Source organism: Pezoporus flaviventris, unplaced genomic scaffold (assembly GCF_033815535.1).
Source record: "Pezoporus flaviventris isolate CSIRO_AGI_PZ_B2104156 unplaced genomic scaffold, CSIRO_AGI_Pfla_v1 ptg000212l, whole genome shotgun sequence".
Classification (NCBI taxonomy): Eukaryota; Metazoa; Chordata; class Aves; order Psittaciformes; family Psittacidae; genus Pezoporus; species Pezoporus flaviventris.
This window is the reverse complement of record NW_026892760.1, coordinates 1,267,277-1,292,413: the sequence shown is the minus strand read 5'-3', so window position 1 is coordinate 1,292,413 and position 25,137 is coordinate 1,267,277. Positions and strand designations below refer to the sequence as shown.

General features: G+C 38.4%; 1 protein-coding gene across 4 annotated transcripts in view; it reads left to right on the top strand.

The window, feature by feature from the left end:
* The window catches only part of BNC2 (basonuclin zinc finger protein 2), a 339,790-nt gene that overhangs the window by 200,585 nt on the left and 114,068 nt on the right, over window positions 1-25,137 (top strand). For all 4 annotated transcript variants that reach the window (XM_061441196.1, XM_061441198.1, XM_061441197.1 and 1 more), the window contains one exon: window positions 17,748-17,850. In XM_061441196.1, the coding sequence (XP_061297180.1) occupies window positions 17,748-17,850 (103 nt within the window). The remainder of the gene's footprint in view (window positions 1-17,747; window positions 17,851-25,137) is intronic.

Below are 25,137 nucleotides of genomic sequence, written 5' to 3'. Positions count from 1 at the left end.
CATACAGCTTTGCCAAGATAAACTTGGCAGCTTACATTTTCTTTCCTTTTTTTTTTTTTGTGAGTGTTGGCATGTAATGAATATTAATGGAGCATCACTTCCTGGGTTTTGGCATGATACTTTCTTCATGTAAATACTGCTTTCTGAAATACCAAAAGCCAGTGTTCATTTCAAAGTCTTCAATTAAATTTAGATGAATTGATAAAGAATGTGCTTTTTCTGTTTTGTGAGAACTTGAATGTGTTTGTTTCCCAATGAAAATTTTTATTATTATTTTTTAGAAAGGTAAGGAAAATAATTCCATGAGTTTGACTCCCTTCTTAGCTGCTTCTTACATCTTCTTCCTCTGTGTCTGCATTTAAGCTCCCAAAGTTAAACAGCTCTTCTTTTAGAGGATTTCACAGCAGCAATCACATTTTTGGCAATCAAATAATAATAGGGAAAAGTGAATCAGTCTGGATAAAATGGAACTGACCTGAATCTGATTCTTAAACTAACTACAACTATTCTTGGATTTTAAAATCTGGGGTTTAGAAATTACTATCACACACCTCTGCACCATCTGGCTTTTCCTAGGAGTGGAAAGAGACTTATCAGCATACTGTAACAGTCTGCTTTTGTGGTGTGTCTGGCAGAGTTGTTACTCGGAAACTGGAAATCTCAACAGAAGGGCGGCTTTTATGCAATTTCCAGACCAGTTTTGACACCAAGGAGGATTAGGTGGTAAGCAGAGTGAAGAAAGAGTCTGTGCTTGTGGTTGCATCTTGGTCTTACCAGTCACTAGTTTGTGCTAGGCTAAATGTTGCTTTTAATTATGACCTGGTGGAACTCACAAAAATGAGAGAAAAGTCTCCCATTTGTCTCATTGTGACTTGAACTTTTCATCATGGAAATCCACTGGCTGTAATGAGGCGACACATGAGTTTCTTGGAGCTGAGTTTAGTCCTCTCTGTATGTGCATGCTTGTTTTATGCTAGCATCGTCCATCACGTAGACCCTGAGGTCTAAACGGAGGAGCCCATTCCATCTGGCCTGTACTTTTGTCCCGCAGGAGAGAAAAGTTGCAATTAAGGGCTCAGTGTGCTGATTTAACTCTTCCTGCATACATACAGGCATTTACTGTACAGCTGCAGCTGACAGTCGCGTATGTGGAGGTGAATGAAAGTGAGGGCTTCAGGGAACGGCTTTTGCGATGGTGAGAGTGGCAGTAAAAGCCTGTCTGGGAGCGCTCATCAGAGCTGCTGCGAATTTGTCGGGGGAGAAAGGACACTGAGGAGCAGCTATAGCAGCGTCTGTGAATAAGGTCTATCACTGATACCTGCTAGGGTTACCACATGTTTCAGTGTCTGTGCTGTTCTACTGCCATACGAGCATCAAAATGTAAACTGAAAGTGGAGTTTGATCCCATCTGTTAGATAGTTAAGCTGATAGCCTCACACTTCACTCTCTTGGGCTGATATATTTGAAGTACGCTAGAAAGCAGATACAGTTTAGAAAATGCATCCCAGTACAATAATCCTCTCAATTTTATAACTTGGGGGAAGGGAGATTGTCCCTGACAGACTTCCAGATTACTATGTTAGGCTCTGTTTCTCACAGCTATTACAAAAAAAAACTGTGACAGGCATCTTCTGCCTTCAGTGAAATAGGACAACACTCTTACTGATTGCAATGGGAAGAGGCTCTGGGACAGTGTTTTGCACGCACCAAGCCATTTCACTTTCATGGAATCTTAGAATCTACCAGCCTGGTCTGTTTTGTACACAAGAGTGCACAGTATATGTATTTCCTGCAAAGCATTTACATATTAAAAGGTGAATAAAGTAAGTTTTTTCCTGTAGTAAGCTGCTGGGTGCTATGACAGGAATAAATACAAGGCTTAGCATGAGCACAGCATGTGCACAGAAGTATACACACAGGATTAGAGACTGCCGACTGGTCTTTGCGTAGGGAATGAGGGCATTCCTGTTTGCAGAGCCCATGCTTAGCACTTCATATGCTGAGTAGTAGCAGGATTACTGTAGCTGATGCTAGACTTAGTCTGACCTAACACCAGAAGCAGAAGGCAAAAATGAAAGAAACATTTAAGCATGCACTGAATATTGTATTCCTCTAGATAAAGTTGGGAGACCTTTCAGAAGAAGCTGGGAACTCACTAAGTGTGTTCAGCTGACTTATTTGTCTATGAGGAAGTGTGTTGCTTGATTTTTAAAGGTGCTGAATACTGGCAAATCAAAATGGGCAGTTAGGATGTGGTAAAAACAAGGAATAAATGAGGACTGCATTTATTCCTGTAACTGAAATAATCTAGAAAATAAACAGGTTTAAATACAGTGTATGCTGCCAAGTGACAAAAGATGCAGTTATTTAACTTTATTGCAGGATATTAGAATATCTTCTTCTGGGTATGGTGGCCTGATTGTTCCTGGGACATCTATACAGCTGTTGTCATCCTCTGCTGAATTCATGTGTCTGATTGCATAAGCTTCATTTAGTAAAACAGCTTATTTTCTTAAAAAAAAAAGAAAAGAAAAAGAAATCGTTCCCCATTAATTGGTTTGCCTTTCCTGCAGTGTCTGCAGAATTCTGAAAGTTTGAGTGTCTTGAGAGTATGACTTTTCTTATTCCAGCTCTGAGATACAGGAACAGGTTGCTGCAGCAAAGCTGTAGCTACCATTGCCTAATCTATTTTAGATCTGTGGATAGTATCAAAGCCAGACAGGTGAGTGACTGCTCCTGTCACTGAATAAAACCAAAAGCAATGGGAAATTGTGTTACTAAACTGCTGTTTTTTCCTTGGTGCAGTCTAGCATTAGAGTTCTCCTTGACTGATTTTAAATAAATACATGTAGATGAAGACAAGCTATTATAAAATAAGAGATTAGGAGAAAAACTGATTTTATGTTTAAATGCAAGATTTCCTGTCTATATGAACATGCTTTCCAAATGAATCAGTGAATCATATATTTCTTCCCCACCTTAAATGCAAAACCAAAAGAGGATATGTTGATCTTTCAAAAACAATTTGGTAGTTATTTGGCCCAATTTAGCTACAATTAGTGTGAATTACGCAAGAAAATTTTGACTACCTTCTTTAAATTTCTTGCTCAGGGGCACGTTACTGTGATAGAAACTGCAGTAATGGGCTGGCTACAGTCCACCACAAATGTATTAACAGCTAACGGTTTGATTACATGGAAGTCTTAATCTCAGGACATTGTACAAATAAATGCAAATTCACATTTGTAAACCTCTAGAAATGATAGCTGCATTGAATATTTATTATCTAACATAGCAGTAGATACGCAGGTGTAGCACAGGAGGCAATGATACAGGACTGGTGACATGTAAAAAGCAATGCTACTATGTGGTAAGCTTCCTATACTTTATTGGTCTTTTCCGTGGTATTGTGCTTAAAAATAATTTTCTCTTTGCTTACTGCTTCTTCTATTATAAACAGATACAGAATTTTCAGCCCCCCCATAAGTTAAACAGGTAAATAGTAAAGAAAGAAACCACTGCTGTTCTCCCCCCCCCCCCCCCCCCCCCTTACTGATGGTGCTCACTGAGGAAGGGTCATTCTGCTCCAGCATCTGTGATAGACATGATTGCTGGTGTCTAAATTCTTGGGCAGACATGAAAGAGTGACAGTGGGAACATGGCTGTCATCCCAGCAAGCACAGTACTCAGCTGGGCTCTACAAGTTTTGAAGTGCTTCTCCATCCCACAGTTTAGGGCTATCTATTCTCCCTTGAAGAGGAGATTACTTTAAAATGTCAGCATCTCAAACATGGTTTAAGGCATACATTGCAAGCCACTGGATTCCTTCACAGTTAAGTTTAGTGTCAAAATTATTGCTCATAAAAGTAACACATGCATCCAAGGTGGAGGTGAACAGGCAATCTAAATTTATTCTAGCTTCACTGTCAGGAGTTTACGGTATGTTGTCTCAGGTCGCACTGAGGGCTATCTCCTTGAACTGCAGCTACCTGTGCTTTGATTAGTTTTCTTTACACATGCATGATCAAATGTTACACATAATGTTACAGAAATAAGGAGTAATAAGGAAGAAGTTATTTAACATCAAGATGCATAGAACCCGTGCATGTGTTGAATGTCTTCTTATATGCTCTGTAAAATTTAGTCTCGAAATGAGCACTAAAAATTGGGAGTCAATAAATAAATAATGAATAAATACTTTTGTTAGATTGTCTTTATACACAGTTGTCTCACATACAATTTTTTGCACCCCTTTAGTAAAGCTGATTGTAGTATCATAATTTTTTTTTAGTTAAAAATTGTTAAAAATAGGCAGTGTTCACTTTTGCATGTGACAATACCTAAAAGGGAGATGTTTCTTTGTCAAGTTGGTTGTAGTTTCTTTTTCTGTGAATTCTTAGAGGAAAGCAAAGTAAAGGTTGTTTCTTCCATTTAGAAATATGACTAGATCTGGTGCCTTCTATCCCAAAAGGCACTTAGTCTGGGGTATATTTTTTCTTGTTTATCCCCATACTGGTTCTGAAATCTAGGAAATCAGTGACGTTTTAGCACAGCATATGTATTGGGAAATCCAGACTCTGCTTCTGCTTATCTCCTCTGCCCACCCTAAGACAGAAATCATTGTGACAAGGTTGTTACCTTAATTATGATGCACAGTGGTGAAGGTAATTTCAGAGGATGAGTTTGTGTTACCTCCTTTCAACAGAGACTTGCTGACTAAGCACATCCTAAAAGTGTTGCATCAGCCAGAGCCATAAGTGATACAGCTTTATCTTCTGTGAAAATGAATTTTGTTACTGTGAGGAATGTTTACACTTGTAGGCCTGCTGGCACACATATTTCTTAGTCCTTTCCTTCTAGCATTTTGTGGATTTCACTTCTTCATAGGAATGAGCATTTCACTTTCTCATCCTTATTCTCACTTACTATACATTCATGCATCAAGTGTAGTGGCTTTTGTTAGTAAACCTAGTGTGTACCACCCTTCCTCAGTCTGATGCTTACATTGTACTGAACTTCCTAATTCTGTATGAGAAAGAATCTCTTCAAATTTAGTCAAGATCAGTTTTTTATTAAATACAACAAAAACAAAACCAAAAAACAGTTAAAAAGTGATTCCAGGGTTATTAATGATTCACTTTTTTATGAAAGAACAATTTCATTGTTAAAAGCAACCATCTCTGGAGAAGAAAGTTACATTTGTGAGAGATACCTAGTGCTAGCAATGCAGGAAGTCAGAATTTTAAACTCATGTAAAATTTCAAGGGTTCTAATAGTGCCTCCATGGAAACTGTGCTTCAGAGTGTTAGAAGATCTAAGACCTTCCCCATCACTGTCTTACAGTTTTCATCTGGCGATTGATTCCCTGTTGGTGGTTCAGTGTAATCATTGGCACTGATTTATGCTATTTATCACTAGTTCTAGTGGCTTTACCTATGACTGCTTTGAGCTGTGACTGTGCTATTCCATAGTAAGAGAAACTTGCTAATGGTTCACATTACTGCCCAACCAGCATAAGACACAACAGCTTCTTAACAGAAACAGGCAGATTTTGGTTTTACCAAGGTGGGTGCTGCAAACTGGTGAATATGCAGCATTTTGCTCAAGTAGATGATACGTAAGTGTAAATGGTATTGACAAATCATTTTTTAAAGTAAATGATAAAAATATAGTTTGCTCTTTTGGCAATTTTGAAGATGTACCTGTTTACAGGAACTTCAGAATACGGAATTCTGATACCGTTTTTTGTGTGTTATGCTTACAGGACACAATGATTTAATTATTTATTGAATTGTTTGAGAAGAATTTTTTCTACCTTAAAGAGGAGAGTATGAATGTGTGTGTATGTAGACAGTGAGGATGCAAGTATTTGCAGAATCAAGTGGCATGGTTGATAGGCATTAGAAAGAAACCCAAATGGTGTAGACCATAAGAGACCTGGAAATATGTATATGTTTTGCAGGCCCTTTTACTTCTTTTTTCAGTTAACATATCACTCTGTCTTGTCATTACTATATTAAAGATAAATATTATCCTTATGAATGACAGTGGCACTAGATCTTGCTTAGATTCCACACCCCCTTGGATTAAATTAAATCTGTCTTTGTATAGACTTCAAACATGTTCTGCCAGACACAGCATGTCCTATCTTAGCTGAATTGGACATTGTGTGTTGTAAATCTATGCAACTAAGATAGTGCTTTTAAATATGTGCTATAACAATTTCATGAGACATAAATTTGAAGATCAAAACTATTTAAATTTGAAGGTTTTGCAGAGGAAGAGGCCTGGGAGAACAAAAAAAAAATTTCTGAGCTCACAGGATATTGTAGGATGGAAACTCCAGCTTTGTACCAGTAGGGGTAGATTTATTCTGTACACTGGGGGGGGGGAACCAACAAAAAAAGACCCCAAACACCAACAAACACACACATACAAAAAAAAAAAAAAAAAAAAACCCAACCAAAACCACTTGAGTAAAAAGAACAGGCTGATAAAGCTTGTGTTTTGGTTTATAAAAGCAAATAAATATATGTATATTATATTGTATTATATATATTTATGTTCTTGAGTATCACTAAAGGACAACTTCCCATGAAATAATGCATTCCTTTAGAATTGCTGTAAATTTTCATAATTTTTTTAAGCATTCCTATTGTAACCTACATCAAAAGGGCAGCTATGGTCCTTGTGTCTGCCTATACATATGCATTATAAAAAAGTGAGTCTACTGTAATTACCAGTTTGCAGAGCGAATTCCTGCAGGGTTTGTACTCTTCCCATTAGTAAAAGAGATAAGTTGAAATGTATTAAAATTTCACTGTACAACTGGGAGTTTTTGTTCACAGTAAATGTGGTAATGTTTCTTCATTGCTTGACTGTTTGTGTTTAAATTTAGGCAGTGTGCCCAACAGGGACAAAATTATACGATAAAGCTATGTATAAGAGAAAATCCTTCTGAGAAAACCAGTGATTTCCTTTCACCCCTTCCCTTCCTTCCTTCCTTCCTTCCTCCCTTCCTTCTTTCCTCCCTTCCTTCCCTCTCTCTTCCTTCCTTCCTTCCTCCCTCCCTTCCTTCCCTCCCTCCTTCCTCCCTCCCTCCCTCCCTCCGTCCCTTCCTCCCTTCCTTCCTCCCTCCCTCCCTTCCTCCCTCCCTCCCTCCCTCCCTCCCTCCCTTCCTTCCTTCCTTCCTTCCTTCCTTCCTTCCTTCCTTCCTCCCTTCCTTCCCTCCCTCCTTCCTCCCTCCCTCCCTCCCTCCGTCCCTTCCTCCCTTCCTTCCTCCCTCCCTCCCTCCCTTCCTTCCTTCCTTCCTTCCTTCCTTCCACCCTTCCTTCCCTCCCTCCTTCCTCCCTCCCTCCCTCCCTCCGTCCCTTCCTTCCTTCCTCCTCCCTTCCTTCCTGCCTTCCCACTTCCTTCCTTCCTCCCTTCCTTCCTTCCGCCCTTCCTCCCTCCTTCCCTCCCTCCCTCCTTCCTTTTCTTTTTTCTTTTTTCTCTTTTCTTTTCTTTTTTCTTTTCTCTTTTCTTTTTTCTTTTCTCTTTTTTTCTTTTCTTTTCTCTTTTCTTTTCTTTTCTTTTCTTTTCTTTTCTTTTCTTTTCTTTTCTTTTCTTTTCTTTTCTTTTCTTTTTCTCTTTTCTTTCTTTTCTTTTCCTTTTTTCTTTTCTTTTCTTTTCCTTTCCTTTTCTTTTTTTTCTTTTCTTTTTTCTTTTCTTTTCCCCTTTTTTTTTCTTATCTTTTTTTTCTTTTTTTTTTCTCTTTGTCTCTTTTCTCTGTCTCTCTTTCTGTCTTTCTCAGATTCTTCCTTTTCTCTCCCCCTTTCCTTTCTTTCTGCTTACCTGCCTGCCTCCCCTCACGTCTCTCTCTTTTTAAATAGTGGTTATATATATAATCATTCTCCATTCTGGCTAAGGAAAAACATTTTATCTATTTCACTCTTACTGGAATTCTCTCTCTTACATAAGCTAACGTTAGAGTATATGTTAGCAAACATTTGTTCAAAAAATCCATGGCTTTGTTTTTGGGAAATTATGAAGAAGCAATATTTAAGATAATACATGAATAAAAGAAAGAAGCATTTAGTGAACAACACTACCTTTTGAAGAGGAAAAGAGAATCTCCTGTTAATCTGACAGTAAGGGTTATGTGGTCTACTTTTTGTTACTTGCTTGAAGTGTCAGTTTTGTGGCTGACAGAGAGTTAGCCACTAAAGGAACAGTGCAGGATTGAGTCTCTATCTAAATAAGAGGTTAAAACATGGAACAAAATGTTGATGAGATAGAAAAGATTATTTTATTTTTGGAAAATACTCATGCTTTTCTAATAAATTGTAATTCATTGTACTCATTTTCAAAACAATAAAAATATTTCCTTACAACTTTTTCATGTATTCTGTAACTTCTACAGAATTTCATATTTATCTTTGCTGTCTAAAATACAGTACAGTGCAGTCTAAATACATGTTTTTTTTGGCCAAATTGAAATCCCATCATATAGACTACAGAAAACAGCAACATCTAAGATGGTAAAGAAAAGTTGAAAAGTGAAGCAGATTAGACAATAAACATGTGCTTGTGACATTTTTAAAGGAGAATAAATGGACAGCAAGTAATAACTATTCAAAGAGCCATGCTGCATCAAATCAGATTTTGCTTAGTCTTTTGACTTACACAAGAAAAAGGTAGAAAATGAAAAAATCTAACTACTGATTTTGCCAACATAATTTTGTGTGGCTGTTCAACTTTTTTCTCATGAGGACCCTTATTTATCTGTTAAAGGTGATTTTTTTTTTTTTCATATTTACATTTTTTCACTTGTATTATTTTACTGGACAGTCTGTAACTGTTTGAGACCGATCAAAACCAATCTTGAGAACAAGCTACTTATGTGATGACCTTAAGACTTTAAACATTTTAATATTTTCTGATTAATTTGTGGAGAAAAAATATATGAGAACATGTATTTGATTTAATGGATTTAGGTAAATATTTTTGAACCATTTATAATCTATTCATAAAATCTTATTTTGTGGATTACTGACCCACTGTTCCATGTAACGTGACAAAAATATGTTGATTCTTATCTTCTACATGCATGCTACAACCACAGGCTCAATGTCCTTTTTTAGTTGCACAAGACAAATTCCTTTGAGGGCATGCTTTATTTAGTGTTAATTTAGTTTTACATTACAAGTTTCAAATGTTATTGGTTTACATACTTTCTCTGAAAACGTGCTGTAAGGAAATGGAAGTCTGTTGTGAATAGCAACGCTGGTACTGCAGTATGGGAATCTCGGTATACTTTATCTTATATAGTTGCCAGTAGGGATTTTTTTATTATTTTCCTGCAGAGGTGTAAGTAAGGTTTATAGAAAGAAAAAATAGTTAGACTTTTACTAGCAATTGCTAAATAGTTTTTCAGTTTGGGGAATGTTTTTCTTCTTTCATGTAAAAGCAGTAAAGGTGTGTGTAGGGATGTTGTAGAAATAGTAAACTATTCAGTTGCTCAGAGAACCATAGAATAGTTTGGATTGGAAAGGACCTTTTAAGGTCATCTAGTTCAATTCCCCCCAGAATGAACAGGGACATCTCCAACTAGTTCAGGCTGCTCAGCGCACCATCCAGCCTAACCTTGAATATTTCCTGGGACAGGGAATCTACCACTTCTGTTGGCAACCTATTCCAGTGTTTTACCAACCTCATTGTAAAAAAATCTCCCTTATATCTACTCTAAATCGACCCTATTTTAGTTTAAAACTATTACTTCCTGTCCTGTCACAAAGGCCCTATTAAAAAAAGTGTTTCCATCTTTCTTATAAGCCTCCTTTATATATTGAAATGCTGAAATAAGGCTCCCCTGACCCTTCTCTTCTCCACAGTGAATGACCCCAACTTTCTCACCTTTCCTCATAGGAGAGGTGCTCCAGCCCTCTGATCATTTCTGTGGCTCTCCTCTGGACCTGCCTCAACAGGTCAGTGTCTTTCCTGTGCTGAGGCCTCCAGAGCTGGACAGAGCACTCCCAGTGGGGCCTTAGGAGAGAGAGGGCAGTAAAAACCAGTGGAAGTAACTTTCCTCCTGTTCTCTGTAAAGAAAATGGCAGTTGTGTTTACTTGAGATGAGGAGCTGGGTGGAGCTAGCAGTGTTAATCTCTAGAAGAGTCATGGGTAGAGAAGGGGCTGTGAGGCTTTTTGCAGGTGTGTCCATCCGCACTGTTGGATATCTATCCAACACTGGCCATTACCTTGACAAAGTTCATGGCTGCACTCCAGTTACTGACAGTATTGGTTTCATAACATGGATCTGTTTTTCATCTATAAGAACAAATGCCTGTGCTTGCTAACATCCTCTTAGGCACAGGGAATCTCATTCTTAAATCAACCATGTGTTTTCCTTCAAATTTTAAGCAAGAAGCACTTGTCAGTTTTAATTTTTTTATTGCAAACAACTTCACATTTGATGACTGGGAACCTCAGGCTGGTTTTACATGCTATAGAAACACAGGGTGATATTGTACATGCAGTGCAAGTACTGTAGAACACGCAGTTGAGTGTGTAGAATCAGAGAGAACATGGCCTACAGAAAGTTCCTGGAAAATTATAAAGTTATTCTGTGTTACATTTGTGTTCTCTAGAAAAGTAGCATTCCTTGACACAGGATTCCAGTTTTGGAAGTATCTAAGGTAGAACTGAAGAATGACTGCTAATGTAAACGCAAGATTACAAATGACGTCTTATTTATTCTGTATTTTCTTATTCCCATTCATATACCAGTTCTCTCAAGAAAAGCTAAAAATGGTTTTCTAAAATGCTTAAAGGCTAGGTTGTCTTATTCCAGGAAAAGCTGTTTTAGCCTATTAGAAGCTTTTTTTTCTTGTTAGCATCCTTCCCTTCATATTGTATTAGTAACTGTTTTCTTGAATGCCACAGAGAAATATAGCAATATAAATACCTTTCAAATTGTATTACTGAAATAAGTACAAGTAAGAAACAATAATAACATAGCGTGATATGAAATTGCTAATTATCATACTGCAATGCAGTGAACAACAACAAGATTTTTTGGTATCTCTGAATGTGAGTGAGAGTGATTGGAAACCCGATTGCATTGCACGGATATTTTAAGACCATTCAAATGCAAATTATGTTCCCCTTTACTGTTTGTTTAGTTTTGTTTCTTTGGGGGCAACACATTATTAGATTATAGGTTTTGAAGTTAAAAATGGTCATTTATCAGTTAAGGTTATTTTTTCTAGATGATTCCTGTGTTTAAAATTATGATTTGACATGGAATGCATTTGGAGTGATGGTTCCAAGTATCTGTTAGATGTGATGGAATCCTGCTTTCCTGAAGATAGTTGAACACCTCCCTGGGTATTGGAAGTGGTGAATTAATTCCTTATTTTGCTTTGATTGTATGCACAGCTTTTGCTTTCCCTGTTAACTTGTCTTTATCTCAGCCATGAGTCTTCTTATTTTTACCTTCCAATTATCTCCCCAACCTCAGTATGGAGGAGTGACCAAGATCTGTGGGGTGCTTATTTGCCAGCTGCGGTTAAACCACAACAATTCCCCATAATACAAAGCTTAATATAGGCAGATCAAAGTGTGCATTTCCTAAATATCAGTATACAAACGATCCTCCTTGTATTGTGAATTTAAAACAAACTCTGTTGTACTCCTGGTTTGCCAGATATTAAAAATAGTATAATTTCATTGGGATCTTTTTGCCATTTACACTGGAGAATTTATGATATGGTCTTTTAAAGAAATACTTAATTGAGAAGCCAGAAAAATATTATTGGGATTCCTGAAGTAGTAAAAAAGTGACAGATTTTTCTAGGAGTTGTTTACAGAGCATATAAGATGTGCTTTGAAAAAGAAATCACAACCCCTGCAACTTTAAGCTGTAGTATAGTAGAGTCTTTTGCTGATCAATAGTGTCAATTTATATAGACAGATTTTAACTTCAATTTATAGCCAAGAAACAGGAAGAAAAAGTTAATGGCAGAGAAGACTTTCCTTTGAAAAAAAATGCTGGAGCACTTGCAGGTCTTACCTGCTGTCTGTTGCGTTGCATCTTTTTTTTGTGACGAGTCAACATACAGGAACAGAAGAGTGGATCTCCCTGTTTCTTATCAACCTGTTGCTCATTAACTTTGATTATTTTAATGTCCCATTATGTCTTGAGAGCAGCTACTATGCTACTGTATGGCCTTAAATTATTCTCTCAATGACTGTTATTTGAGTAAACTATTTTTTTTAGAATTAGATATTGGGTGTTTATAATATAGAATTAAAGCTGTTTGACAAATGGAAAGAAAATATTGTATTTAACATGTTCTGTTTGGATTTTTCTTAAGAGGTAAGCTGCAAAAAGTGCTTTTTGTTTTTACTTTTCCAACACTTCCCATCATTTCACCCAAGTACTTATTTTATTGACATACACCAACAGAATTTTATTGTTTTTAAAATCATAAATGAGATAATATATTTTATCAGTTAAATATGGAAAGTTCTCACCCGTATTACTAAAATGCATAGACCTTGTGGATTACTACATTATACAAAATCTAAATTTGAAGTATGCATATGTGTATGTGTGTGTGTGTGTGTGTGTGTGTGTGTGTGTTCAAAATCCCTGATATTCTCGCAGCTAACACATCTGTGTGAAGTGCATACTCAAGCAGAGTCTTACTGACTTTAATTCAGCTCTAAGGACCTGCAGTTACACACAGGTTTGCTGGTTTGAAGTCTCACTTAAAAGGTTTCACAAACACTGGACCAAATCATCCTCAAGCCTTGTGCTCCCATGATTGGTAACAGTGGATATAGATTTTTTTGAGCTCTGTAGGATTAGCATATACTTAGACAGGCAGATGGAACTTCCATGCAAAGACCATGAGTATATCTGACTCTCTTATGTATTCAGTTGCACAGTGATCTTTCATATTACAGGTGGCTTGATAGGAGACATTTCTTAGAAACTTTCTGTACATGAGAAAGATGACATGAGGACATTAAGAGCAAGGCTGTGTTAACACTGCCCACTACGTAGGAGGATGTAGCTGAGATTTCAGTAAGAAGCTGGTTAACCTCACAGGACCCTTGGACTGTCATAACAAGTTACATTAAGAATTTCTGTTACATATGCTATTAAAATGTAGGGTAAAGGAAGTTGCAAAATTTACCTGTCCAGAATGCTGTATAATTTTAAACTGCCTCCATCTTTTGTAGTCACTTGTAAGAACTCCAGAGGAGTTCATATCTCTTCCTTACATGTTCTCTTTCTCCCATACTGCGATCCCTTTCAGGATAGGTTATTGCTTCTTATCTCTTGGAAGTTCTGTAAAACAGCCAGACAGATTGATTTTCCATTACTGCTATAGACTGTTCCTATTAATATGTGAATAATATTTACTTGTTACACATAATTGAATCACCCAAACTATGTTAAATTAATATCCTTGGTCTGGGGGAAACCCACAGAAGTCAGGCCTAACATTTTCCAGTGTTAGCGGTACAAACATACATATAGGTGTACTGGAGTACATGCTTTAACACTAGGCAAAGTTCCCCTCTTTCTGCATTACATTGTAGGGGAAGAAAATCTCAAAGAGAGCAGCAAGATATTTCTGAATGTTTCCATGTCAGTTACACAATCATTACTTTATTCTTGTATATGTGTATTTTGTCTTTAAATCTTAATAAGATTGCTTTAGGATTTAAGGAATCACTTGTCTAAACTCTTTAAAAGTATTTTACTGAAATCCAGTCTATTTCCTCCATAGGTCCTCGAGGGCTACTGTAATTTTAGAAGCGCAAGGAGCGTTATGTTAGAAACTCATTGGATGGGAGGTATAACAATGGCTGAGACCTGTTACTTGCAAACTATTGACATGGTAGAATATAATGTCACTTTCCAAGAAGCTGTAGAAGACCATGTTTTGTTGCTTACTTAAGGGTCTTAACCTGAAAGTTGTCATCTAGCTACACAGTTGCCTATCAGCTGGTACAGGGAGAGCCTGCATCTGTTCCTATTGCTATGCAAGGTCGTTGATTTCTTTTCCTTCTGTTTCCTTTATGTCTTTCTTGGAGGAGTTTCTGAGCAAAAACTTAGGCAGGAAATTTTCTGTTTCTTTCCTTACAAAATAGTGTAGTACACAGAGTCCCATTATGTAAACTTTTTAGGAATATCTTGCGAAGGCAGAATTACAGTGCATGACTTCTGGAATGCCTGGCAGTACTCTTTCAGAAGCATTTTCTGGCAAAAGTTAGCATTGCTACACCCTTGGACTTTTATATCTACTTTTTAACAGGTTTGAGCAATGTTTACAATATTTAGCTTCTGCACACTCAGTATCCTTTTATTATCCTTACTCCCCACCCCACCCCTTCCAAATTAAGCAGTAACAGATGTCCAACCACAGTTACACCAATCCCTGCTGCTACTGAGAAGCACAACAGCTACTGCAACTTCATCTTCTCTGTGCCTTAAAATCCTGCCACTGGGGAATGGAGGGGCTGCATTAAAGCTCTGGGTTCTTAGGTGAATCTACACCACATTCATGTCACGTTCTGAGGCTGCCATTCTGGGCCATTCCTGAGCCTGTTGCACAAATTGTCGGTGACTGGTGTGCCTAAGTCAAATTCTATTGAAAACCAGTAGAAAGAGACTGTAAATAATTGAGATGTGTATTCTTGCAAGCTGAGTATATACGTTGGTTGCATTATGAAGACCTTTAAAGACAAGGCTTTCTTTCATGTTAATGAATGTTAATGTTCCGTCCATGTGTATAGGAACACACACTATTCCTGGCATCTTGAATATTCTCTCTGACAAGTTATGTTGGTTTTGTGTTGGATATTGTGGTGATCTAAGGTAGTTACAATGATTATGGATTAACTGAGTAAATTGAAAACCAACTCTTTAAGGTAAAAACTAAGTTCTACTTGAGGTTTTCTGTAGCGTCCACCACTATAGAGTGCCTCACAATTTACATTGCATTTACCCTGAAAACAACATTTTACTATAATTGTTTCTCACTTAGTGAATGTAGGCATCATGCTAACAAAGTAATTTGCCCAAGTTCATGCCAGAACGTGAACTTGAACAGGAGTTTTTCCAGTCCCCTCACTCAGAAGTATGAATGGGGTTTTCGGTGGGAGGATGGAAAACTACTGAAAGCAGATTTACAACCTGGTATCAAGACACCCTTTACAGAAGTAGCAGCCAAGTAAGGCAAAGCTGGATGTTTTGGCCATGCTACTACTGATCTTTGGAGTTTCTTATGCCAATTGATAGTACTTTATAAAAATACATAGGTCGTTTTGAAGACTTTTTAGATTTAGTTATTTGCGGAACAAGCTGAAATTTTCATATTTCTGAAAAGCTTGTATGAATTTTTGGGAGGGATAAAGGATAGAAATGTTACTAATTAGTCTTCTTCAGTACTTTACATGATCAAGACTCTCTTTAACTGAGGGAAGAGGAAAAGAAACATGAAACCTCTAAACTTTTTCCCCCATCTTATAATTTATAGTGGCTAAATGGGTCATTTTTAAATGTGTGTAATAAAACTCCCTCTTAGGCTGAAACATGGTAGTTCAGGTTCAAGATCAATCCAATTTTTACAGGGAACTTGTTAACCTCTAGGCCAAAAATAGGTAGGATTGTAATGGAAATGCTGATGAGCCTTAATAGAGCAACTCTACCAAATGACATGGTTTCATCTAGCATGTGTACATACACTATATTCCTCCTATTATACATATTGTAAGTGACACATGAACAAGACAAATAACATAAAATACAACAAATGTATGTCACATTGGTGCAGAGATTTAATGAAGGTGCTGAATGTGAGAAGACCTTTTATGGTAAATTAAAAAATACCATTTTGTATGCCTTTCTTGTTACAGTACTATTAATTACTAAGTTCATTAATTAATGAACATATTAGAGAAAGAACACCATTACTGACCAGTGGTGATCTGATATATTACTGAGTCAATAAACTGTTGAACATGAAACAGGACCTTTTAGGAGAGTTTTTTTCTCACAACCCATAAACACATATATTATTCTTGCATGGTCAGCACTTCTTTGCTGTCTTTATATTTCATATTACTAATTCTTTTAATCACGCATGCATACAGCAGTGTTTTATAACCTAGCTAATGAGTAATTGGACAGGTGACATTGGTACTGAGGCCTGGAAGTGTCAAGCATAATAGAGCAGGATAATTTTTTCCCCACTAGATTTTAATGAAGAAGAGGTAGTAAAAAAGCAGTTAGGATAGAAGGAAAAAGAGACTTTCATACCAGAAATTTTTCAGAGAACTACAGATTTCCAGTGGGTCCATGAACTATAAATGGCTTTAAATTGCTGTCTGATGCAGATGAATAAGTAAAGAGATCAAACATTTAAAATAACTCTGAACCTTTTTCATTGTCAGCAACGAAGGAGTTTAGCATGGCCAAGCTAAAGCTGAATGTAATTTTCTTCATGTCAGTATAGTTAAGGTAATTCTTGTTCAGTATACAGTGAGTGTGCGTATGTGTGTTAATTGTTTGGAAAAGACCACAGCCTTCATAATGCTTCAGTATCTCCAGTGGTCATAGGTACCAAGCACCCTTCCCCCAACTTAGCCCCCAAGTAATCATTGATTGCATCTAAATCTATAGAGATATCTTTTCCTGACAGGTCTGGTAGTTACAGTAGCTTGTTAATCTGTGAATGATCAGAATAAGCCTCTCTGTCTCAGAAATCTCCATGCAAATTACATCTAAATGCATGCCATAAATTTATTAGTAGCAGTTTGAAGTGCACAGGTCATCTTCTACACTATTTAAAAACATAAGTCTGTAACACATTAAAAAAAAGTCTAATTCAATTTATATTCACTTTTCTGTGGAGGTAACTAGCCCCTGTCAAACTAAACCTGTGTAGTTTTTGAGATAATTTTAAAACTGGAGACGAGATGCTAATAAGGTGTATTATTTAAGCAAATTTTAGAGCTCTTCAGACTGGAGTTTTAGCATTGCTGCTGTGAAATCATTTCATCTTTTTCAAAATAGAGAACTATATATTTGAAAATCAGAGTTGCTAAGAGGTAATAGATGTGATAGATGCAAAGGAAAGTTACAGGATGTTTTATGAACCAGGCCTGTTCCTGTACCTTGATCATTTTATCCTAGTTTGGGAACACATCAAATCCATGACTCCTTCCTGTAGCAGAGGTATATCACACATGAACTCCAAAAAGGAAACTTCGGGTATGGGGGAAGGGGAAAGAGTTCTGTAGTTTTCATTTTTGTGTGTTTTTGTTTCCTCATTTTAGTTTTGGTTTCAATCACTCTGTTATGGTAAGACATCACTAGTAACTTTTTCCTTCAGGCAGTTGATGCGAAAACAGGAAATTTGTGGAACACCTACAGAATCCTCACCCTACCTTTTTTTTATTTTTTTTTTTTCCCTAAAGGAAATAGAGCAATTCTTTCTAAGGCTACAGGAATGTATTCATCTCCATGGAACAACAGACTATGGAATTATTGAATATGCATTTTGGTTGTCATTGCTCAGGGATACTGATGTATGTTTTTGAAAGAGAATTAATCTCTACTTAAAAGAATAAGCAATGTTAGAAAAGAATATTAGAAAGCTGTTTTTTTGCTGTACAGGTCTAGGCATCACAACAAATTTGTGCAAGAAGTAAGAAAGACATTAATGTGTGTCTTCTGTTTCTTTTTCCAGGCCATCCGCTGTACGCTGGTAAATTGCACATGTGAATGTTTTCAGCCAGGGAAGATTAACCTGAGAACCTGTGATCAGTGTAAACATGGCTGGGTGGCACATGGTAAGAAATATCTATTCCTGTCTTCTCTATTCTGTCCGTATTTCCCAGTATCTTCAAATAAAAAGAGATGGAATGATATAGACAGTAGTGGTATCTATTTGTCTGTACATGCATGTGCAGGAACTTTGGATGTACTTTTTTTATAGCAATTTCTAGGATGAGAAAGTGAGGGTCTCTTATTCTGGCAATAGGTTCAAGTGCTACTGGAGTTTAACAGCTTGTGTATAGTTCAGAAGAATATTCTAGCCTTCAGGAAATAATATGGTTCTAGCAGGACTTAGCAGAAAGTGAAAAAAGTTTATAATATTTTTGCACAGCAGATTTTGTATTGCAAAGGAGCATCATCTAATAAATCACCAAGCCTAATGGAAATTCAAACATACCAACCTCAGACTTTCAGATCTTCAATGTCAGAATGAAATGAATGCATCTTGAATGGCTCAACAAAAGTGTGCATATATGATCTGTGAGTTGAACCTGTCTCCCAGTGTTTCAGTAGCTAAAGAAAGGAGGGATTAGAATGCCCAAATCCTACATAAAGGCATCAAAATACACTTTCCATTTTATTATCATTTACTATTTTATGTATTTGATGGTGGATTTTTTTTTTTTTTGGCATTCTTGACTAAGGTATACGTGAGAGAGAAAGAGAATGCTGTATACACAATTAGAAGGCAAATAAGGAGGATATCTAAAACTGTTTAATGGACAAAAAAAAAAAAAGAAGAAAAAAAACGGGGATGGGAAAGAGAAAGATTAATACGTTTGCAGAAGAAATTAACGTTGGAGGTTTTTTCTCATGGTCTAGACTAATGGCACCTAAGCAAGCTCAGTCTTCGTTCCCTACTTCTTCCAGGTATTCGAGGATTATATTTTATGAATTTTATATTATTTTGATGAGAGCTGGGATGGAAGCTTATACTTCCCTCCTAAGATCATTTGATCTCTGTTTATTTAGTTCACATCTGTGTGTACTTGTGCTTGAGTATTCTGACATGGCAAGTGTGAATGCTCAACAAATACCGTAGCACAGGCTGCCAGAGAAGTTTTTAAAACACGCATGTATGTGGAAATGAAAGCAGGAATGCAGGTACCATGCAGTCCTATGTCATTGCAGAGTAGAATACACAGCCTGCCTAGAAATACCCTAACACCACCAATCTGGTAGCTGGTTGCAGATTTATTATATTCAGAATTCTCTAGGGAGCTTATTTTTGCTCCTGTTAATTCCTAGAAAGGTATCTTCAGTCATAGTATACCCAGACTCACATTCTTGGAAGGATAGCTAAACCTCACAAAATTTGTGTAGTTCAGGTATGCTTCAGGCTTTATGTAGAATCGGCATCTGAGGTTTTGCCAATCCCCAGATAGGGAAGATTTGCCTAGCTATTGTCAGGCTCTCCTCCTGCTGGGTAATAGAAATTTGGAGTTTAGCTAGAAATTAGTTTAGTTAGAATTTAGTTTAGTTAGAAATTTAGCTTCTGGCATAAGTACAGCCCACATTTTCTTTTTAACCAGTACATGGTGGAAAAGTGTGATCAGATTTTCCTGATAAATTCTTCCCTTTGTGGTGGTTAAATTCAAAATCAGAATATGTTACAGTAATCTGAGATTGAATAGAAATAGAAATGTCCCTGTTTTGCAAATCAAGAATGTTGAAAGGTGAATGTGATGTTTAGGGATACACCACCTGCTCCCGTACCTGAGTGTTTAACATTCTAAATAGAAAACACAGCTATATATTATTAGAAAGTGTTTCTACTGTGCCAAGCAAAGAATGCTCTGATTTTATTTTATTTTTTCTTTTTTTAGTACATTTTGTGTGCATTCATCTGGAGTATTTACATTTTATGGCAGAGCAAGACAAGTCAGATACATGTTTCATATACATACTCAAAGCACAGGCTTATAAATTACTTCTCGAAGTCTGTGATGCATCTGTCCCAATTCTTGATCTTAGCTGTTTACCAGGATTTTGAGGGCAGGAGACTGATCAACTCATTGAACTGTAGCACATGGATTTCAAAATGACTGAATCAGGTTGCTCTTCAGAATGGATTTTCTTTAAACAGTTAGCATAGTACTTTCAGAAGTTGTTCTTGATTACAAATAGTATTTCCTACTGCTTTAATTAAAGGGTTTCCTCCTGATTTTTATTAATGAATTTCAACTCACCTTCTTGAACACATGATGTACTGCTTTACTGAAAGGGTGTTTCCAACAGGAAATTCCATGCTTATTCAGTTCTGATAACCTAGAATCATAATTAAACTGAATAGATCAAAAATAGTTTAGAACTGCAGTCATGCTGTACTTGACTAATCTGTGCAGAGTTAATCCATGTTAATAACTACCATTTAAAATACGGTAATTCTTGGAGGAAGAAGGAAAGGGTATACAACCACCACAATATTATTGCACATAGCAACTGCTGACCTGTTTTCTTTGTTCCCACTTCTGTTGTCTTTCTCATTTTTTTCTTCCTCACCTAAAATAATTTGCACACATATTGAAAGGTTTTCTACAAGTGCAATTTCTTCTGTCTAGATTTGCCAAAAATAGGATTGTTAATATGTGAACAGATTAATCAGAGAAGTTATTTTGTGCAAGATAAATTTTTCTGTTGGCAAAAATTCAGCTTATCGACTTTTGACCCTGTACCCCTATGCTAGAGTGGTAATCCTACCATCAGTGTTTTTAAGGCTGAAGCCAAAAGCTGCATAGAGCACAAGAGCTAGTACTGCTGTGCATAACGGAGAATGGGTTATCACTGGTGTGAATTGCTGTATATTTTAAAGGATTTGGTTACCTAGGCTGTATTAATTTGTTTTCAGCTGAAGCCTGGATTTCATGTCAGCTTTTTTTTTTTTATTATTTTCTAAAGCAAAAAGGAAATGTTTTAAATTGGATAAGCTATTTGCTAGGCTTCAAGCAGACAAAAAGATAACAGCTACATGCTTTTCCTTCTTCTTTTATTTTTCTTTCAGTGGTCAAGATATTTTTCATAGTCCACATGGTAAAAAATAAAATCTTATTAAAATCTTAATAGTCTGGTTTTAAAGGAGAATTTATTTCAACACAAGCAATTGGTATTTTGTGGCTTTTAAATAATATAGGAGTCAGATGACTACAAAAAAAAAAAAAGACTTTTTTGAGTGCTTGGATTGGTTTATTCTTCTGGTATTTTTGTTGTCTTAAGAGTTTCAAACTATACTGTGAAGATATTTGTGACATTTTAATAGCTTTAGCACAACAACCACTTACTCAAATTTTCTTGGAAATACTGAAAAAAATCCCACTTTCCTTGCCATCCACTTTCCCTAGTATACGTATCTTAGAATATGAAGAAAGAAATTAAGCAAGTCTGCAGTAAAAAGATCTGGTTTCATTGAATTTGTATTTTCTCTTGTATGCTTGTCATTAATGTCAGAATAACAGCTACTGTAGCTACCATACTTCTAGCACAAATACAGTTATTATATTTATCAACAGATAAAAGACCCAATGCAGTATCAATGGGAAAGACAGTCTCTCCTCTCTCATAGTATTTTGCCCTAAAAAGGAATGCCAGGGTGACATATATCAGAATGGACTAAAGATATTATTTCCAACATCTGTTTATTTTAGTTTCAGTTTCTTATACTTCACAGTAATTAAAAAAACCCCACAGTATAACAGTATTATTAAGTTTGTCTGAAGTCATTGTCACATTGTTTCAAAGAGAATCTGAAAATTAGTGTTGTGGTTTAAACCCTAGCCAGACAGCTTGTTCACTCACTCCCAGTGAGTGGTGCCAGGCTGACAGCAATCGAGCCCCGCCGCAACCAATGTACAACACAAATCACCACTGCTACTATCAACTACAACAACGATAAGAGAAAATAACAAGGGAAGAGAATACGATACCACCGGCCAAGAAACAAGTCCCACCCAGAAGCCCGTGTCCTTCCGGGTAACTCTCAGTTACCCCCCACCCCGGGCATGACGTGCTGTGGTATGGAATACCTCCCTGGCTAGCCCGGGTCAGGCGCCCTGTCTCTGCTTCCTCACGGCTTCCCCTCCTCCCTGGCAGAGCATGAGCCTCACAAAGTCCTTGGTCAGGGTAAACATCACTTAGCAACAACCGAAAACATCGGCTTCACCAACACTGTTCTCAGGCTGGACGTCAAAACACAGCACTGCACCAGCTACCACCAAGGAGAAACATGACTGCTACTGCTGAACTCAGGACATTATCCACCCCTTATTCCATACCATTCACATCATGCTCAGATCCCACATTTTTCAATACACCATCGCTTTCCCACATATATACACCCATATATACACAGACCAAGAGAAAAAGATCATTTTCTTAGTGCATGGACCAATCCCTATAATGCTGCCAAGTCCATTCAGTTCATGATGTCAGGTTCCATCTCTTGTAACAGTCTTTCAGGATAGGAAAGGCTGTATGCAGTATTGGATCATTGCCTGCTGGTCGTTCCTTTACTGCGGAACTCATCCGGTTCTATCAAAGTTCATTCTCTGTTGGGATGATGGCTGGAGGGAAGTCAGGGCTAGTCGCTGGTGACCTGGAGACATCTAGTTGATGGGCTATAGAAGTATTACGCAGCAGGCAACACCATACAATTGAGTTCACTGGCTGTTTTCTCCTAAAATCAAATCCCCTTGAGGTATACATTGGACTTCCCCATCTTCCCACATTACTCACCAAGTATATCCAGGTCCCTGAGCAAAAGCAATCCCACGAGTGGGTTTGCCTTTACCTGAAGCAGGAATAACCCAGCCTGTCCTCCCCAGCAAATTCTTCATATGCACCACAGGAACTTTGTCCCCCTCTACAATATGTAAAAGTTCTGACTGGGCTGGGCCGGCCCTGTTGGCAGATCCTCTGGTGTTGACCAACCAGGTGGCCTTTGGTGTGTATCCCAATGCTTGAAAGTTCCCCCACCCATCGCTCTCAGTGTAGTTTTTAACAGCCCATTGTACCGTTTGATTTTCCCAGAGGCTGGTGCATGGTAGGGGATGTGATATACCCACTCAATGCCATGCTCTTTGGCCCAAATATTTATAAGGTTATTCCGGAAATGAGTCCCATTGTCTGACTCAATTCTCTCTGGGGTGCCGTGTCGCCACAAAATCTGTTTCTCAAGGCTCAGGATAGTGTTCCGGGCAGTGGCGTGGGGCACAGCGTATGTTTCCAGCCACGCGGTGGTTGCTTCCACCATGGTAAGCACATGGCGCTTGCCTTGGCAGGTCGGTGGCAGTGTGATATAGTCAATCTGCCAGGCTTCCCCGTATTTATACTTCAACCATCATCCTCCATCCCAAAGAGGCTTTAACCGCTTGGCTTGTTTAATTGCAGCACATGTTTCACACTCATGAATAACCTGGGCAATAGTGTCCATTGTTAAGTCCACCCCTCAATCACGAGCCCATCTGTATGTTGCATCTCTGCCCTGATGGCCTGAAGTGTCATGGGCCCACTGGGCCAAAAATAATTCACCTTTATGTTGCCAATCTAAGTCCATCTGAGTCACTTCAATCTTAGCCACTTTATCCACTTGTTGGTTGTTCTGCTGTTCCTCAGTGGCCCGACTCTTGGGTACATGGGCATCTACATGGCGTACCTTCACCACCAGGTTCTGCACCCGGGCAGCAATACCTTTCCACAGTGCAGCAGCCCAGATGGGTTTACCTCTGCGTTGCCAGTTGCTCTGCTTCCATTGCTTCAACAACCCCCACAGGGCATTTGCCACCATCCATGAGTCAGTATAGAGGTAAAGTACTGGCCACTTTTCTCATTCAGCAATGTCCAGGGCCAGCTGGATGGCTTTCACCTCGGCAAACTGACTCGATTCACCCTCTCCTTCAGCAGCTTCTGCAGCTGGTCGTCCAGGGCTCCATACAGCTGCCTTCCATCTCTGATGCTTTCCCACAATACGGCAAGAGCCATCAGTAAACAAGGCATACTGCTTTCCACTTTCTGACAGTTTATTATATGGTGGGGCCTCTTCAGCATGCACCGCCTCCTCCTCTGGTGACATTCCGAAATCTTTGCCCTCTGGCCAGTCCATGATGACTTCTAGAATGCCTGGACCACTGGGGTTTCCTATTCGAGTATGTTGTGTAATTAGTGCAGCCCGTTTACTCCATGTAGCATCAGTTGCATGATGTGTAGAGACCCTGCCTTTGAATATCCAGCCCAGCACGGGCAACCAGGGTGCCAGGAGGAGCTGTGCTTCAGTGCCAGTCACTTCCGAAGCAGCTCGAACCCCTTCATACGCTGCCAGTATCTCTTTTTCAGTTGGGGTATAGCTGGCCTCAGATCCTTTGTATCCCCGATTCCAAAACCCAAGGGGTCGACCTCGAGTCTCCCCTGGAGCTTTCTGCCAGAGGCTCCAGGTAGGACCGTTCTCCCCAGCTGCAGTGTACAGTACATTTTTTACATCTGGCCCGGTCCGGACAGGTCCAAGGGCCACTGCATGAACTATCTCATGTTTAATTTGCTCAAAGGCTTGTTGTTGCTCAGGGCCCCATTTAAAATCATTCTTCTTCCGGGTCACATGATAGAGAGGGCTTACAATCGAACTGTAATTTGGGATGTGCATTCTCCAGAACCACATAGCACCCAAGAAAGCTTGCGTTTCTTTCTTATTAGTTGGTGGAGACATTGCTGTTATCTTGTTGATCACATCTGTGGGGATCTGTCTACGTCCATCTTGCCATTTTATTCCCCAAAATTGAATCTCCTGTGCAGGTCCCTTGACCTTACTCTGTTTTATGTCTAAACCAGCTTTCAGCAGGATTTGGATTATTTTCCTCCCTTTCTCAAAGACTTCTTCCGCTGTATCGCCCCACACAATAACGTCATCAATGTATTGCAGGTGTTCTGGAGCTTGCCCCTGTTCCAGTGCAGTCTGGATCAGTCCATGGCAAATGGTAGGGCTGTGTTTCCACCCCTGGGGCAGTCGGTTCCAAGTGCACTGGACACCCCTCCAGGTAAAAGCAAACTGTGGCCTGCACTCTGCTGCAAAAGGAATTGAGAAAAATGCATTGGCAATATCAATCGTGGCATACCACTTGGCTGCCTTTGACTCTAGTTCATACTGAAGTTCTAGCATGTCCAGTACACCAGCACTCAGTGGTGGTGTGACTTCATTCAGGCCACGACAGTCTACTGTTAGTCTCCATTCTCCATTAGACTTTCGCACTGGCCATATGGGGCTATTAAAGGGCGAGCAGGTCATGCTGATCACTCCCTGACTTTCCAGTCTACTGATC